At 46.1% G+C, this 16732-nt stretch overlaps 1 protein-coding gene across 1 annotated transcript in view; it reads left to right on the forward strand.

Moving 5' to 3' along the window:
- The window catches only part of SLC35D2 (solute carrier family 35 member D2), a gene marked incomplete at its 5' end in the record, with an annotated part of 45342 nt that extends 30737 nt beyond the window's left edge, over nt 1–14605 (forward strand). The window contains 3 exons of the mRNA XM_021712090.1: nt 11212–11290; nt 13342–13424; nt 14429–14605. Coding sequence (XP_021567765.1) covers nt 11212–11290; nt 13342–13424; nt 14429–14531 — 265 coding nt within the window. The remainder of the gene's footprint in view (nt 1–11211; nt 11291–13341; nt 13425–14428) is intronic.
- Between the last annotated feature and the right edge of the window lie 2127 nt (nt 14606–16732).

The following is a 16732-nucleotide window of genomic DNA, read 5'->3' on the forward strand; positions in this document are numbered from 1 at the left end:
TTATGATTAGCGCTGTGGGCTAAAATTGGGAACAGAGAAACTCTCCTGTAGGGACAAGTCATTTTTGCTTCTGCTGGTAGCCAGGGGTTGCTCCAAACCTATACCACTTCAAGCCTGCTTGAGAGTCTGGGCTCCATATCCCCCTCTCCCATTTCTCCTGGAAGTATGGCCCCAGGCTCAGTTTCCAGATGTGCTGTTCTGGTCTTCACCCTGAGGCGCTGCCAGACTATTAGGTCTGTTGGCTGTGCTCTCACCAGGCCCTAATTCCTTATCACTCTGGACCTAGTTTCCTCTTTTATAAAGAGAGAATTCTGGAAGTCCACCCTGTGCCTCTTTCAAGACTAATGGTGTTTCAAATAGTGTGTTCTTTCCAGGCACTGGTTGTTCTACAAGTGGAGGATCCTTAAAGTACTTACTGTTGGAAGCACAAGATCAGTAAAATACCTATAGCTTTCCAGTTGTTGACTGAGAAAAAAAAATTTTTTTTGAGACAGGGTTTTACTCTGTTACCTAGACTGGAGTGTAGTGGCACGATCATGGCTCATAGCAGCCTCGAACTCCTGGCCTCAAGAGATCCTCCTGCCTCAGCCCTCCAAGTGGCTGGGACTGCCGGCACACACCACCATGCCCGGATAATTGGTCTTTTTTCTTTTTCTTTTTCTTTTTGTAGAGATGAGGTCTTACTTTGTTTCCCAGGCTGTTTTCGAACTCCTGTCCTCAAGTGATCCACCTGGCCTCCCAAAGAGCTGAGATTACAGATGTGAACCACTACACCTAGCCTACTAAGAACATTTAGCCCCTTTCCCTGGCTGAACCCATATTCACCTGTCAACAAGAGAGCAAAGTTTCAAAGTCTTCCCATTTCATTAGAAACTTGGTGAGGCATTGCTCTGTTTTCATTTGTTTTTTTAAACTTGACTTTACCATTGGACCATTTCATGAAGGAAATCAAGAAGCAAGCACTCTGAAGTCAGCCGTCCTCAGTGAATGGTGAGGTAGCGGCCCTGGCTGGCTGTGAGCTGACACTCCCTGGGGCCTGCCCATCCGAGACTTGGCCCCACCTGTATACAGTTCCATGCATCTTTTTCCATTTTATAATGTGCTTTTTAGAAAACAACTACTCTCTTGATAAGTGTTACTAATACATTATTTTTATTAATAGTCATTTTAAGTGCAGATGTCATAAAGGTATAGTCGTTATCAATAAATCGGTAAAAATGATGAATAGCATTAACATTTCAGGCTTCACCTAAGGATGAAAACTAGGTAGACGTCGGTTTTTCAAGTGGGTCTTTTGAGGGCTCTAAAATCATGGCATCAGTCCAACGGTTAAGTGCCTGAATTCTGGAATCAGATAAACTGGGTTTGAGCTCTAGCTTTGCCACTTATTAGCTCTGTGTCCTTGCATAAGTTACTTAACCTCTCTGAGCCTCGATTTCCTTATCTTTAAAATGGGAACAACTAAGCCGGGCTCGGTGGCTCAGCCTGTAATCCCCCGCCTTTGGGAGGCTGAGGCGAGTGGATGGCCTGAGTCCACGGGTTCGAGACCCGCCTGGGCAGGCGAGACCTCATCTCTACAATAAATCAAAAAATCAGCTGGGCGTGGTAGCGCTTACCTGTGGTTCCAGCTACTCGAAAGGCTGAGGCGGAAGGATCGCCAGAGCCCAGCAGGTCGAGGCTGCGGTGGCCGGGAGTGGCCATTGCACTCCAGTCTGGACGATAGAGTGAGACTCCAACTCAAAAAAAAAAAAAAAAAAGGGAATAACTAGCTAAAAACATCCAATTCATAGGGTAGGGTGATGTGGGTTGAATGAGTTAGTAATCAAGAAGACATCGAACAGTGCTAACCTCATGGAAAACACGCAATCAGAAGTGCTATTATTGGACCTGTTTCTATTTCTTGAGGCTAACCTGTTTAGTTTGACTATCCCCTTTCACGCTGGACAGACCTGACTCTACCTATAGCCCTTGGCTTCCACAGTTTTCCTTCTGTGACCTTCGGTGGTCGAGTTTTAATTCTGAAACCACTCTGCAAAGAAGCTTCCATTTTGGTGTGGTGGACTTTTCAGAACCCTGCTTTCTTGCAGTTTCTCAGTCAAAAGACTCTCTGGCCGGACCATCTGCATCCCCATGGTAAGCTTCTGAGCAGGTCCTTGGTTTGCAAGACAACCGGTGCTGGGTTCGGCCGTCCCTTCTCTCCCGACCTGTGCTAAGGGCCATCTCAGCGTGAACACGGACACATCCCAGGCCCGGACTCCAGCCTCTCACTTATTTTCCCTGCACCTTTGCATTTCAAACCTGCTTGTTTTTTTTTAAACCACCAAACCTCTATTCTGAGTTGAAAATACAATTTAAAAATTATTACGCTTTAGCCGGGCACAGTGGCTCGTGCCTGTAATCCCAGCATTGGGGAGGCAGAGGCAAGAGAATTGCCTGAGTCCAGGGTTCAAGACCAGCCTGGGCAACACGGTGAGACCTTGTCTCTACAATAAATCAAAAAGTTAGCTGGGCGTGGTGGCATGCGTCTGTGGTTCCAGCTACTCGGAAGGCTGAGGCGGAAAGATCATGTAAGTCCAGGCAGTTGAGGGTGCGGTGGCCGTGAACATTCCACAGCACTCCGGCCTGGGCTTGAGACCCCGACTCAAAAAAAAAGCCAATTATTATACTTTAAGAAGCCTATAGAATGGCAAAAGGGCTGATGTCAACCAGAAGTCCAAAAGACATTATCCGAAATGCTATAACCCTAAATGTTGAAATCCCAAAAGATCAAAATCCCTGAACTCTAAAATCCCCACAAATCACAATCCTGAAAGATTAAAATCTCAAATGTTGAAGTCCTGAGAGCCGAATCCTGGGGAAGGCATGAGTGTATTTTGATTGCCTGCAGGATAGTTGCAGCATGTTAGGCAGAACGAGTACCTGCTATTGTTTTTGTTTCAGAATAAAGCGTGATTGAAGGAGACGTGTTTGGGTGCCACATTGACAAGGGGTGGACTCAATTTTAGGGGTCAGCTTGACTGGATTAAGGAATATCTAGAAACCATAATGATTTTAGGCGTGACCGTGAGGATATTTCCACAAGAGATTAGTGTGTGAGCCTGAGTGGACGAAGTGTGGAATATTCGCCGTCGGTGTTGGTGAGCACCAGCCAGTTGGCATGGACTCACAGAGAGCAGACACAGGTGAACTGGTTTCTCTTGGAAAGTTGGGTCAGACTTTTCTCCTGCTGACTTGGACATCAAGACTGCAGGACTTACACTAGCAGCTCAGGAGGCTTTTGGCCTTGGACTGAGAGTCGCATCATTGACTGCTCTGGATCTGAGGCCTTGGAACTTGGCTTGGGCCGCTCCACTGGCATCCCAGCAAGGGGTCTCCCTCTTGCGGACGGCCTTCCTGTCGTGGGACTTATCAGCCTCTCTACAGTCATGGACGCCAGTTCCCCTAAGAGCTCCCCTCTCATCTCTCTGTAAATGTATCCTGTGGGTTCTATCCCTCTGGGGAGCCCTGACTTGGTGCTGGGGAAGCCTAGTATCATTTCTTCTTACTGTATCCCTTATAACACAGCGGAAGAGATCTCCAAAATTGTCCCCTCACAAAAGGGCTGCGATAAGTTAAGTGTATGAGGATATTTAACAGTAAAAGCTAAAAGGCTATTTTATTTTATTTTTTTGAGATAGAGTCTTATTCTGTCATTCAGTCAGGCTGGAGTACAGTGGCACAATCATGGCTCACTGCAGCTTCAACCTCCTGGGCTCAGGGGACTACAGGTGTGTGCCACCATACCTGGCTAACTTGTGTTTTTTGTAGAGACGAGGTCTCGCTGTGTTGCACAGGCTGGTCTCAAGCACCTGAGCTCAAGCGATTCTCCTGTCTTGGCCTCCCTGACTGCTGAGATGACAGGCGTGAGCCGCTGTGCCCAGCCAGAAGTCAAAAGTTGAAAGGCCGATTAGTATTGGTGCTGTGGAAGCAGAACATTGCTTAACTGTAACAACTGAGCAGTAACCAGACTTTCTAATGGGCATCAGGTACTTACAAAACTTGTAGGCCGCAACCCTTCTCCAAATACAAGTGCAAGGGGTGTTTCAGAGGTCACAGAAGTGAAGCCAAACAATCCAATCCCGTATAACGTCTGCTCCTTAAAAGACATCGATAAAATGTCTTTTAAAGAAGTTTCTAGATTATTTTTTTCCAGAGTTGCATTTTTTTTGGATTTTGATCTTTTGAGATTGTGATTTTGGGGATTTGGGGCTTTAGGGATTTTATCTTTTAGCATTTGGGATTATGGCCTAAACCTGAAAGGGCAGACTTTTAATTTTATTTTGAGTTATGGTGAAGGATTTCGTCTTAGGGAATGGCTCTATGTGTAACCACGAGTTTGTAAATAGAACATATGATGGAGTGAATTTGCTTTTAGGGAGGTAAACTGGGTTCTGGGGCTAAAATAATTTAGTACAGTCAAAGGCAAAATACAGACTGGAATTTAAGTTGACAAACGAGATTTTCTTTTTTAGTCAGGGGTCTCACTGTTACCCAGGCCACTCAGTGCAGTGGCACGATCACTGCTTACCACCGCCTCTATCTCCTGGACTTAGGAATCCTTCTGCCTCAGCCTTCCAAGTAGCTGGAGCTATAGGTGCACACCATCACGCCCAGTTAATTTTTTAAAAACTTTTATGTAGCTATGAGGTCTTGCTATGTTTCCCAGGCTGATCTTTTACTCCTGGGCTCAAGCAATCCTGCCTTGGCCTCCCCAAATGCTGGGATAACAGGTGTGAGCCACCGTGTCCAGCCAGACAAACTAGATTTTTAAAAAGTTATCTCTGCCGGCCTTTTCAATCTTGCCGAGAAAGTACAGGTTCTGATCCATTCATACCAGAGGTGGCACCAGGCACCCTGGGACCCAAGAAGCTTATCCTAGTCTGTGCCTGTTCCAGCAGCAGACCCTCTGGTCCCACTGAAGCAGTCATATATTCCTTCACTGAAGCACAAAAGAATCAAATTTTCCCTACTTACAGTATAAAATGTGTTCTAATTTTTGAATCTTCGACGTATGCTGCTAAAGATCGGTGCACAAAAGAAACAGAGTTTTGCTGATTGCACGGGCACGGGAGTGACAGACCGTGTCAAGGGCATGAATGCATCCTGTCGTCTTCTGACAAGACAGATCTTCGTGGAAACTGATGCTCCAGAAAGGTTCACCATAGACGAGGGGGGACGCCCACAATCCCAGAATTTATTTATTAAAAATTGTGTATTCTTACATGTTCAAACTCGTCACCTTCAAAGGATGAATACACATATTGATGCCTTTTAAGTGCTTCTCCCATTCTTTGTTTCACCTCTTGCACATTAGCAAAATGTTTCCCTTTGAAGATTTTTTTCATCTGGAGAAACAAAAAAGTCACTCAAGGCGGGATCAGGTGAATGGAGGGGGCCATGGGATCATGCTGTCTTTGGTCAAAACTGCTGAACGCTCAGTGTGGTGTGGGCAGGGATGCTCATAAATCACCCATCATGAAACAGGCAAATGCGTTGAGAGAATCTCAAAGAAAAAAAAAATCACTATAGTCAAACACAGACTCTCACAGCAACGCTAGATGGCACACGGATGCCTGTGTGTTCCTAGCGGGGGAAGCCCCGCTACAAGGGGTCCACCCTCCAAAAAATAGTTCTGTTTTTTTCCCCAGTCCTCCCTCATATATCCCATGGCTTCAGTGAGTCAGGTAGCAGTAAGTTCTTCCTAGAGATGGGGAAGAGGAAGTTACTTGAAGTTCTTTTAAGTTTTGAATCCCATGAGAGTAACGTGCTTGGGTACCATTATGGGTGATAGAGGGAGTATAAAAGAGGCCTGTCATTATCTGGAAGTTTGGCCCCTAGACGGGTAATTAGCAACAAGTTGTAAACTAGGTCATTTGGATTCTGTTTGTGACGGCTATGAGTATGCCATTCGGCCTTGGGCAAGTCAGTTATTTTTTGTGCCATTTTTAGAAACCGGAAGAAACCTTAGGGCGAAGGTTCTGGTCCAGGGATTTCCAGCTGGACGCCTCCACTCTCTGGGAGTGTGCGCTATTGTTTTTCAAATGGACAGAGATGATCTTTAAAAATACAGAATGGGGAGCTGAGTGCTCATGCCTGTAACCCCAGCACTATGGAAGGCCGAGGTGGGAGGATCACTTGAGCCCAGGAGTTTCAGACCAGCCTGGGGGACACAGTGAGACCTTGTCTCTAAAGAAAATAAAATAAATAGTCAGGTGTCACGGTGTGTCGAGGCCGTGGCGAGCCGTGATTGTGTCACTGTACTCAGCCTGGGTAATAGAATGAGACCCCCCCCCCAAAAACAAAAAAAATAGAATGGATAAAAGTTACTAAGAATCCAGCAATACTTTAAAATATCTTTGCACTTTATTCATCTACAGATACTAAAAGTGGGTCACGAGGACTGATTTTTGGTGTTAAAAGCGGTGTGGTTTCCCTCGTTCTGAGATAATGGAGGTGCAAAGTCTTGGAGCCGAGTGGGTGTCTATGCCCGCTCTCTGGGGCCCTCTGGTGGGCATCTTAAGAAGTACGACCTTTCTGTCTGGCTGCTGCCCTGGCTGGGCACTCAAGGCTCCCTCGGGAGTGCCAGGGAGGGATTCTGCTCCTCTGCTCAGCCCAGCTGGTGAGCGAGTGTCCTGGTCACTCACACTCATGGCAGGTGGATACTAGGGGCTGCCGATTCTGAATCCAGGCCGAGGGGATTTCATTAAGACGGAGGCTGGAGGCTGGTGTGGTGGTTTGCGTCTGTGGTCCCAACTACTCAGGAGACTGAACCAGGAGGATCCCTTGAGCCTAGAAGTTGGAGTCCAGCCTGGCAACATAGGGAGACCCTGCCTCTTAAAAAAATGTGTATTTACATACTGTACATATAAATGTATGTCATATATATACATATGAATATATATATGTATGAGTATACATATGTATATATATGATGGAAAAAATGTTGCATGATTGGAACCCTTGAATTGGGATTTTAAGCAAAAGTGAAAATAAAGAACGTCTGTGACTGCCCTTGGTTTTGGCTGCAGTCAAGTGTAGGAAGGCTGCAGGAAGGTGCTCTGTGCCCAAGTGGCTGGGACCCTTGCCCCGGTCCCCTGTGCTGTGTCTCCCTCGTTTTATTAGACGGGGAGCCCCTCCAGGGCTCGGGCTGTGGAGATGTCCTTTGACTGCCCAGGCCAGGCGGAGCGGACAGGCAGTGACAGCAGGCTGGGTTTGCAAACTTTGTTGTTTTATGCATGAATCGAATTAGTCATAGTTCCTGGGGCTCTCTAATGTCGAATTTATTAAAACTGTAACAGTCGTAAAAACTTAGGTTTTCTTAAGCTTTAAAGTTCAACTTATAAGTACTATTTATTGCTCTATTTATAAAGCTATTAATTTTTCTATAAAATTAAGAACATTTACTTTCATTATTGATTAGTGCTTATTAACTTGAGTTTAACTGATTAAAATCTCCTTAACAATTTACTGTAAATTAGTTCCATTTACAACTTAGTGAATTAAAACATTGTCAATATTTTAAACCGCATTTATGAATGGGAAATGCCTTCCTTTTCTTTAGCAATTCCAGCCCCTGAGGCTGAATAGCAAAACTAGGTTGCTTTATGCACTTTAGCAACTCTTGGAAATCTAATAACCCAAATTTGGAAATGTGGTCAGTCAGCCTTTAAAAAAACATTCAAATACGGTGGACACACTTAGGCTCTCTTCTGTTCAATTAAAATTGCAACTCTAATATCAAAACACATTTCAAATTAAAACCACAAAGTTTCCTTAGCTTGCCAAATTGTTTTAATTACCTTAATAATTCGCACACGCCAATCTGAAGATGACAAAATTTAAGTTTGTAATGAAGGTTCTTCTTCAACTTGACATCCACCTTGATGTGTTTTATCTCTATTTTTTCCCCCTCTGCCATCTTTGGTAATAAACATACTCAGACCAATAGAGGTTACAGCGGTGAAGGTTTGTGATTCTGATTCTGCTGTCGCCACCAGAGATCTGCGCCTTGGACCTGAGACGAGTGTTACATTCTGGCAGGATGAGTTCACCTTGGCCCCTGGACACCGAGCTCTTTTAGCTCAGAGTCAGTTCGATTTGCTCTGTCAATGGGGAATCCAGACTCCCGCCTTCCACCTGGAGTTTGTCTTTAAAGTCCTACACATCTTGTGCTGTCTCTGTACCTTTCGAGTTTCCTTCTCCAGCCAGTTTTGGTTGTAATCTCTTTCAACGTTTCACCACCTGATTTGGGCAGATGGAATTTTGCATTCACTTGGTGTAGTGTTTCCCTCACCACGTGATTGAAATGAATGCATCTCTTTATCTCCGACTGGATTCTATATTCTTTTCCTGTGTGTTTATATGTTTTCTTATTTGTGCTTGATCACAATTCTGAAGTCATTTTGTTAGTAAGTAAGAGTCAATACCTTTTTTTTTTTGTTGTTGAGTCGGAGTCTCACTGTGTTGCCCAGGCTGGATTGCAGTGGCATGCTCTCAGTCACCACAGCCTCAACTTGCTGGGCTCAGGTGATCCTTCAGCCTCAGTCTTCCAAGTAGCTGCAACTATAGGCGTGTGGCACCATGCCCAGCTAATTTTTTGGCTTATTGTGAGATGAGGTCTTGCCAAATTGCCCAGGCTGGTCTCAAACTCTTGGACCCAGGCAATCCTCTTGTCTCTGCCTCCTAAAGTGTTGGAATTATGGGTGTGAGCTATCACTCCCGGCAAGAGTCAATACTTAACCATTGATGTTAAATGCCTGAGTTCACATTGGTTGTGGGCAACAGGGGTATTCTTGACATGTGGGATGCATGAATTTCAATCTCTGTCCGGAGCCAGCAACTTTTCAGCTGGCTTTTCCTCCGAATGGCTGAGGGGTTGAGAGGTCCACGACCTTGGCTGCACATTACAATCACCCATGGAGCTTTTTGTGGGGAAAGTTTATTTATTTGTTTATTTTTGGACAACTTAAAAAAAAATTATTTTGAAGATGTGGGGTGTATACAATTCAGGGTTAGGTATACAAATGGTCAATTTTACAGGTGAAGTGTGGTCCTTACTTTGGTTCCTCAGGCACCTGGTTTGAGATCAGGTACCCTTATTGATGAAGTATATGCCCCCCTCCTTCCCCTGGCAGTTTCCCACTACTGCCAGTCCCTTTCTTATAGTGTTATGATCATTGTTCAGGGTCTGCTTATGAGTGAGAACATTTGGTACTCAGTTCTTTGTTTCTGTTTCTGTGATAGATCACTGAGTAGTGCAAACTCTAACTCCATCCAAGTTGCTGCGAAGTTCATAATTTTGTTCTTCTTTATGGCTGCATAATATTCTATGGTGTATATGTACCACATTTTTTTAATCCAATCTACTTTCAACAGGCACCGGGGTTGGCTCCATGTTTCTGCTATTGTGAATAGTGCTGAAATAAACATATGTGTGCAAGTATATTTTTTTTATAGAATAATTTGAGTTCCTCCAGGTATATTCCTAGAAAGGGGACTACTGGGTCATATGGGAGGTCAATTTTTAGAAATCACCACACTGTTTTCCACAGAGGCTGTACTAGTTTACACTCCCACCAACAGTGTAGAAGCATTCCCTTTTCCCTGCATCCTCTTCAGCATCTGTTGTTTTTTGAGTGATTGATGATGGCCATCCTGACTGGAGTTGTGTGGCATCTCAGTATAGCTTTAATTTGCATTTCTTTGATGATTAGTGAGGCTGAGCATTTTTTCATGTGTCGTTTGGCTGCTTGTATATCTTCTTTTGAGAAGTGTCTATTTATATTTTTTGCCCACTTTTTAATAGGACTGCTTGCTTTTTTATTTTCGGTATGTTTGAGTTCCTTGTACATCCTAGATGTTAGGCCTTTGTCAGATATGCAGTTGGTAAATACTTTTTCCCAATCTGTGGGCTATCTCCCCTCTCTCTTGATCATTTCTTTGGCTTTGCAGAAGCTTTTCAATTTGATGAGGCCCCACTTGTTTATCTTATCTATTATGGCATGGGCTCTTGGGGTTTTGATCAGGAATTGGTTGCCAGTTATTTTTGAACAACTTTTTAAAAATTATTTATTTTTTATTTTGTTGAGTTGGCATCTCTGGCACCTAGGCTGGCGTGGTCTGGGCACCATCATGGCTCATTGCAGCCTCAACCTGCTGGGCTCAGGTGATCCTCCTGCTTCAGCTGGGACTCTAGGCATGTGCTACCATACCTTGCTAACTTTTTAATTTTTTTTATTTTTTTTGTAGCAACAAGGTCTCCCTATGTTGCCCAGGCTGGTCATGAACTCCTGGGCTCAGGCAGTCCTCTTGCTGGGTACAGATGTGAGCCACTGTGCCTGGCTCTGTGGAGTGTTTTGCTTCTTTTTTTTAAAATTTTTATTTTTTGAGTTGGAGTCTCACTCTGCCGCCTAGGCTGGAGTGCACGATCATGGCTCCCTGCAGCCTCCACCGACCTATGAAGCTTTGACATCGCCCATGGCTTGGCCTTCCTCAGGCCAAGTGCATGGGAACCTCTGCTGGGCACCAGTGAGCCTGGACGTTGCAGCACAGAGAGGATTAAAACCGCAGTTGTAACTGGGCTGTGAAATGAAAGGTTTCACGTCATCCAAAAAGCCTCATCTCCTTACCTGAATTTCATGGGAAATGCACAGAGAGAACAAGAAGGAGCCTCGGGCGGGAGCTTTGGTGCATGCATGGCGCGGCCATGTTCCTGTAGCAGGAGCGAACTGTCTTTTCATTAATTAATTTAGTTTTTGAGTCAGGGTCTCACTCTGGGCTGCAGGGCTGTGGTACGATAATCACGGCATCCCACAACCTCGACCGGCAGGCTCAGGCAATCCTTCCGACTCAGCCTCCTGAGTAGCTGGGACTACAGGCACGTGCCACCCCGCCTGGCTGAGCTTTTGATCTTTTGTAGAGATGAGGTCTTGCGATGTGGCTTAGGTTGGTCTCGGATTCCTGACCTAAAGCAATCCTCCCATCTCAGCCTCCCAAAAGTGCTGGGATTACAGGCGTGAGCCACCATGCCGGGCAGGAACAAGTTGTCTTAAGGCGTGAGTTGTAAAACCTTTGTGGTCGGCTTTCTTTCTTATTTGCTTAAAGTCCTTGTGCCTGGGTCACTCGCCATCTCCTTGGCCCGTGCCGTCCCTCAGGCGTTTGCTTCCTCCTCAGGTTCCTGCTGATGTACTCCACGGTGCTGTGCAGCTACTACAACTCGGCCCTGACGACCGCGGTGGTGGGAGCCATCAAGGTGAGTGGAAGGAGCCACAGGGTTGGGAAGGGACCTCAAACCCAAACTTCCTGACAGAAGCCAAGTTTGATTTATTGTTGTTGGTGGTGGTGTAGCAGGAATGGGAACAGTGACGTTGGCAGCTGACCTGGGTGATCCCTTCTTGTTGCTAATCTCCTGTTGCCTAGAACAGTCGGACAGCTTGCTAATCTAAAAAGGACAGACAGGCAGGACGTGGTGGCTCACGCCTGTAATCCCAGCATTTTGGGAGGCTGAGGCAGGAGGATTGCTTTTGAGCCTAGGAGTTTGAGACCAGCCTGGGCCACATGGTGAAAGACATTGTCTCTACAAATACTAATAATCAGTGATAACAATAACTTATTGTTATCACTGATTATTATGAGCTGAGTGTGGTGGTGTGCACCTGTAGTCCCAAATACTCTGGAGCCTGAAGTGAAAGGATCACCTGAGCCCAGGAAGTCAAGGCTGTGTATAGTGAGCTGTGATCTCGCCACTGCCCTCCAGCATGGGTGACAGAGTGAGACTCTGACTTAAGTCTTTAAGTTGAGGAAGGCTGGGAGGACGACCTCTGGGAAAATAAAGTAAAAAGCTGAAAAACAAATCCCGATATCTTTTTTTTTTTTTTTTGAGTTGGAGTCTCACTGTCGCCCAGACTGGAGTGCAGCGGCCGCTCCTGGCCACCGCAGCCTCGACCTGCTGGGCTCCGGCGATCCTTCCGCCTCAGCCTTCCAAGTAGCCGGAATTACAGGCGCGCGCTACCACGCCCGGCTGATTTTTTGATTCATTGTAGAGATGAGGTCTCGCTATCTAGGTGGGTCTCGAACCCGCGGGCTCAGGCAATCTACTCACCTCAGCCTCCCAAAGGCGCGGGATTGCAGGCTGAGCCACCGAGCCCGGCTCAAATCCCGATATCTATGGTCACCAAGATATCTTGTGATCTATGGATTGGGTTTTCTGGGAGAACCTTCCAATAAGAAATGAAACCCAGGTTGAGGTGGAAGGATTGCCTGAGCCCAGCAGGTCGATGCTGGGGTGGCTGTGAGCGTGCCACTGCCCTCCAGCCTGGGTGACAGAGTAAGACTCTAACTCAAAAAAAAAAAAAAAAAATGAAACCCTTGTGAAGAACTATTTTCCATCTGGGTATATGCTCCATTATAAGGTGATGGATTTGTGGATTGGATGTGGGGTGTGTGTGTGCATTTGAATCTGCAGAAACACACACACACACACACGAATGAATAGGGGCTGGAGGAGTTCAAAATTCGGATGTACACTTGCATTGTTTTCTGTTCACATGAAGTCCTAGAGTGAAAAAAACTGCCTGCTCCCGCAGTTCACCTGTCTGTTGGCTGCCCGGAGGTCTCCTAGAATGCACAGGAATTCACTAGTCTCTGCCTCTATTCAAGTTCAGGGTCAATATGGCTAAAATTCACCACCCAGGGATGGTGATGAGATGGGATTTGCCAGGCTGACCACAACACAGCTCTTCTGTCTTTGCCTGTGGACCAACTGGAGAAGGGGGCGGAGGGTGCACAGTGCATTTTCCTGTTGCTATCATATCACAGTTTACTTCATTTCTGTGTAGAGCCATAGGAGATGGCTTTTTTTTTGGAGTTGGGGTTCTCACCCTGTCACCCAGACTGGAGGGCAGTGGTGTGATCCTGGCTCACTGCCGCCTCAATCTCCTGGGCTCAGGCGATCTTCTGCCTCAGCTTCTTGAGTAGTTAGGACTACGGGTGCACGCCTCCCTGCCCAGCTAACATATATGTATTGTAGATACAGGGACTCACTATGTTGCCCAGGGTGGTCTCAAAATCCTGGGATCAAGCGATCCTCCCGCCTCGACCTCCCAAAGTGCTGGGATTACAAGCATGAGCCACCACACCTGACCTGCAATGGCTTTTTATTCTTTTTTTCAACACTGTGAACATCTGGGTGTAAGTCTCCATGCAAAGCAACTAAAATGCGTGGTTTCAAGTGTTACCATCTACATGTATTTCCCACTGAATGCTTTCCTTTTCAGGTGATCAGTCCTCTCTCTTTTCCTGCAGAATGTATCGATCGCCTACATTGGAATGTTAGTTGGTGGAGACTACATTTTCTCCATGTTAAACTTTGTGGGGTTAAATATTTGGTGAGTGTGCTTTTTAAATGAGCTCATTTTAGTAAAATAAGCATTTTAAACAGTCTGAATAATATGCAGTAAGCAAAAGAGCAAAGAGAAAGGCTGTATTTTATACCAGGAGGTGTTTTGCATTGTGATTTCCAAAATAATTTGCCTTCAGTCACCAAGTTCATCTATTTTTGTGACGTGTTTCCTCGGGCGGCCCTCTAGGGAGACGTGCAATGAAGGTTCACGGGGCTGAGAGTTGCACTGAATCCGCCTGTCTTCCTCTCAGGATGGTCACCTGAGTTATCTGTCTTCCTCCTGGGAAGTGGGCTTGTTAAACTTGTGCTCAATGCCTGAGGTTGCTGTGAACATGGGTCAGATAGGCTTTTTTTTCCCTTTTCTTTTTTCTTTTTTTTTGAGCTGGGGTCTCTGCTGTTCAGACTGGAGTGCAGTGGCACAATCATGGCTCACCGCAGCCTTGGCCTCCTGGGCTCAGGCAGTCCTCCTGCCTCAGCCTCCCGAGTAGCTGAGACGACAGTTGCACGCCACCATGCCCGGCTCATTTCAAAATCTTTTTTGTAGAGATGAGGTTCATGTTATGTTGCCTAGGCAGGTCTCAAACTCCTGGGCGCAAGCAATCCTCCCGCCTCAGCCTCCGAAAGTACTGGGATTACAGGCATGAGTCACCACATCCGGCCAACTTGTATAGTTTTGAGAGGCATTTTGGAGTCCCAGCTATGAGATGCTATTTAAGGATAATGGTATATAGCTTATTCAGTAAAAACCAAGCGCTTATTCTGTTTCCCAAGGTTCCATATTCGGTTCGGTCACTCTTTTTCTGCCTTGAAGCTTTGTAAGTAAGAGGGGATAGTCTCATCAAGTAATCCACAAACTTGAGGAGAAAAACAGATCTGAATAACCCCCTCCAATTAAGCAGACGGTATTGATAAAGATGTCAGCCATGTGACAGGGGGTGATGATGCCTGTGAAATATTCCCACTTATTTTCACTCTCCCCTCTCCTTTCAGCATTGCAGGGGGCCTGAGATACTCCTTTTTAACGCTGAGCAACCAGTTGAACCCTAAACAACCCGCGGACGCAGAAAACATTCCTCTGGATCTAAAGAGCTAAAATCTGGGGCAGCATTGCAGACTGACTTGAGACTGGGGGCATAGGTTGGGAGCGCTTTTATGGTAGGAATGTGACTTGGTTCCAGATCTGGGGCACTGACTCCTGGGTCAGGCACACAAGATAATGTCTGCAAAATGCCCAGAGAACTACCTCACATGCAGCGCACGGCGAGCCATCATGGACCCTGAGAAATGTTCTGGTACACGAGCACCTTCCAGAATAAGCCATCGAGACCCAGTAGGCAGAGCCCTGGGAGTTCATTCGCAGATCTGAGCGGACCTCTTTCCCGTCGCCATGTGCTGCAGAAGAGGCCAATGCTGTCATGGTGACTCTTTCTAATCAGCACCTTGGCCTTAGTTTCAAAGGTCCCAGTCCAAGCAAAGTGCCAGTCCGGACATTTTGTTGCTGTTGTTAAATTTTGTTCAGCCTCAGGCTGCCGCCTGACATGTTTTAAGTTTGACCTAGAGGATCCTTCACGCTTGGTGAAGTGTCACCCAACAGGATGTGTCACCTGCTCTCGTCACAAGTGGCTGAGTCTCAGCCAATCCCAGCAGCCATACTTTGAACCAATCACGGGGGGTGATGGTTCAAAACGTGCCCAAATAAGGCTGCTGTGAGCTGTGGCCAACCTGGCTGTTTCTGTCCCCCGCTTCCTTTCACTGTCCATAAATCCTCTTTGACCACATGGCTGCGCGTGGCCTGGCTGCATCTGCTGCCATTCTGGGGGCTGCCTGGCTCATGGATCGTTCCTTGCTCGGCGAAACTCTGTTCGATTTAATTTGTCTAAGGTTTTTTTCTTGTAACTCAGTTGAAGCAGGCATATCTTTCTGTTAATAAAATTAGCCAATTAACTGCCAGTCAAGTTATTTGTTAGCTTTGATTAAGCCATGTGGGTGTCTTTGCCTAATCACCAAAGTAAAATTAAATGAATCTTTCCTGTGTATGCCTTGTACTGTGATATCACTGTAGACAGAAAGAAACTAGCGTCCGTTACTCACAATGTAGAATAACTTGAAGGGATGATTAGATCCTCCTTTCATGACGCCTGTTGTGAAAAATTTCAAAGTCACTCAATGGGGGGACACACAGGAAGAGTTTACCCTGTCAGCATTTAAGCTGCTCATTTCCCTGTTTCTCCTCCAGGTCTGTTCAGGGTGTTCTAACCGGAGTTGCATTTCCTCATGGGCTTGCCTGCCTCACAGAAGGGTGTGTGGGAGAAGGAGCCCTCAATGGATAGGGGACACATATACCCTCCCCCTCGGGAAATGGGCTGTGGCCACTGGACTTGGGGTCCAGGATAGAGCTCCGCCTAGGAGTTGGTAACCAGACTGGCTCATCCTATTTGCTTGACCTCTGGGAACTGTCACAAGTCACCTTGCTGATGGTAGCCTCGGTGGCCTCAGGGATTTTAATGCATAAAATGCAACGAGATCTCAAAATCCTTGCCAGCGGTCACTTTCTAAGTTTCTAGGGGCAGGGCAGCAAAGGAAGGAATGCTTATGTTGATGTGTTGTTTCAATCGACTTTCAAGGCTGGGCGTGGTGGCTCACATCTCTAATCTCAGCACTTTGGGAGGCTGAGGATTTCTTGAGCCCAGGAGTCTGAGACCAGCCTGGGCAACATAGCAAAACCTTGTATCCATCTATCTATCTATCTATCTATCTATCTATCTATCTATCTATCTATCTATCTATCCATCCATCCATCCATCCATCCATCCATCCATCCATCCATCCATCCATCTATCTATCTATCTATCTATCTATCAACTGCCAGGTATGGTGGCATGCCTGCCATCCAAGTTCCTTGGGATGCTGAGGTGGAAGAATTGCCTCAGCATCCCAAGGAACTGGGATCATCAGTGAGCCATGACTCTTCCACCTCAGCATCCCAAGGAAGTCAAGGCATCATCAGTGAGCCATGATTGTGCCACTGCACTCCAGCCTGGGTGGCAGAGTGAGACCCTGACTCAAAAAAAAAAAAAAAAAAAAAAGATCTTTCAATGGTGGTAAAGTATACAACAAAATTTACCACCGTAGCCATTTTTAAGCGTCCAATTCAGTGGCATTAAGTGAACTCACATTGTGGTGTCACTCGGCTCCAGAACTTTATCTTGCAAAACGGAAACTCCGAGCCCATTAAACAACCACCCCTCATTCCCTGAGCCTTCTAGCCCTGGCAGGCACCATTCCACTTTCTGT

Source organism: Carlito syrichta, unplaced genomic scaffold (genome assembly GCF_000164805.1).
Source record: "Carlito syrichta isolate Samal-C Ts95f unplaced genomic scaffold, Tarsius_syrichta-2.0.1 Scaffold303060, whole genome shotgun sequence".
In the NCBI taxonomy this organism is placed as follows: domain Eukaryota; kingdom Metazoa; phylum Chordata; class Mammalia; order Primates; family Tarsiidae; genus Carlito; species Carlito syrichta.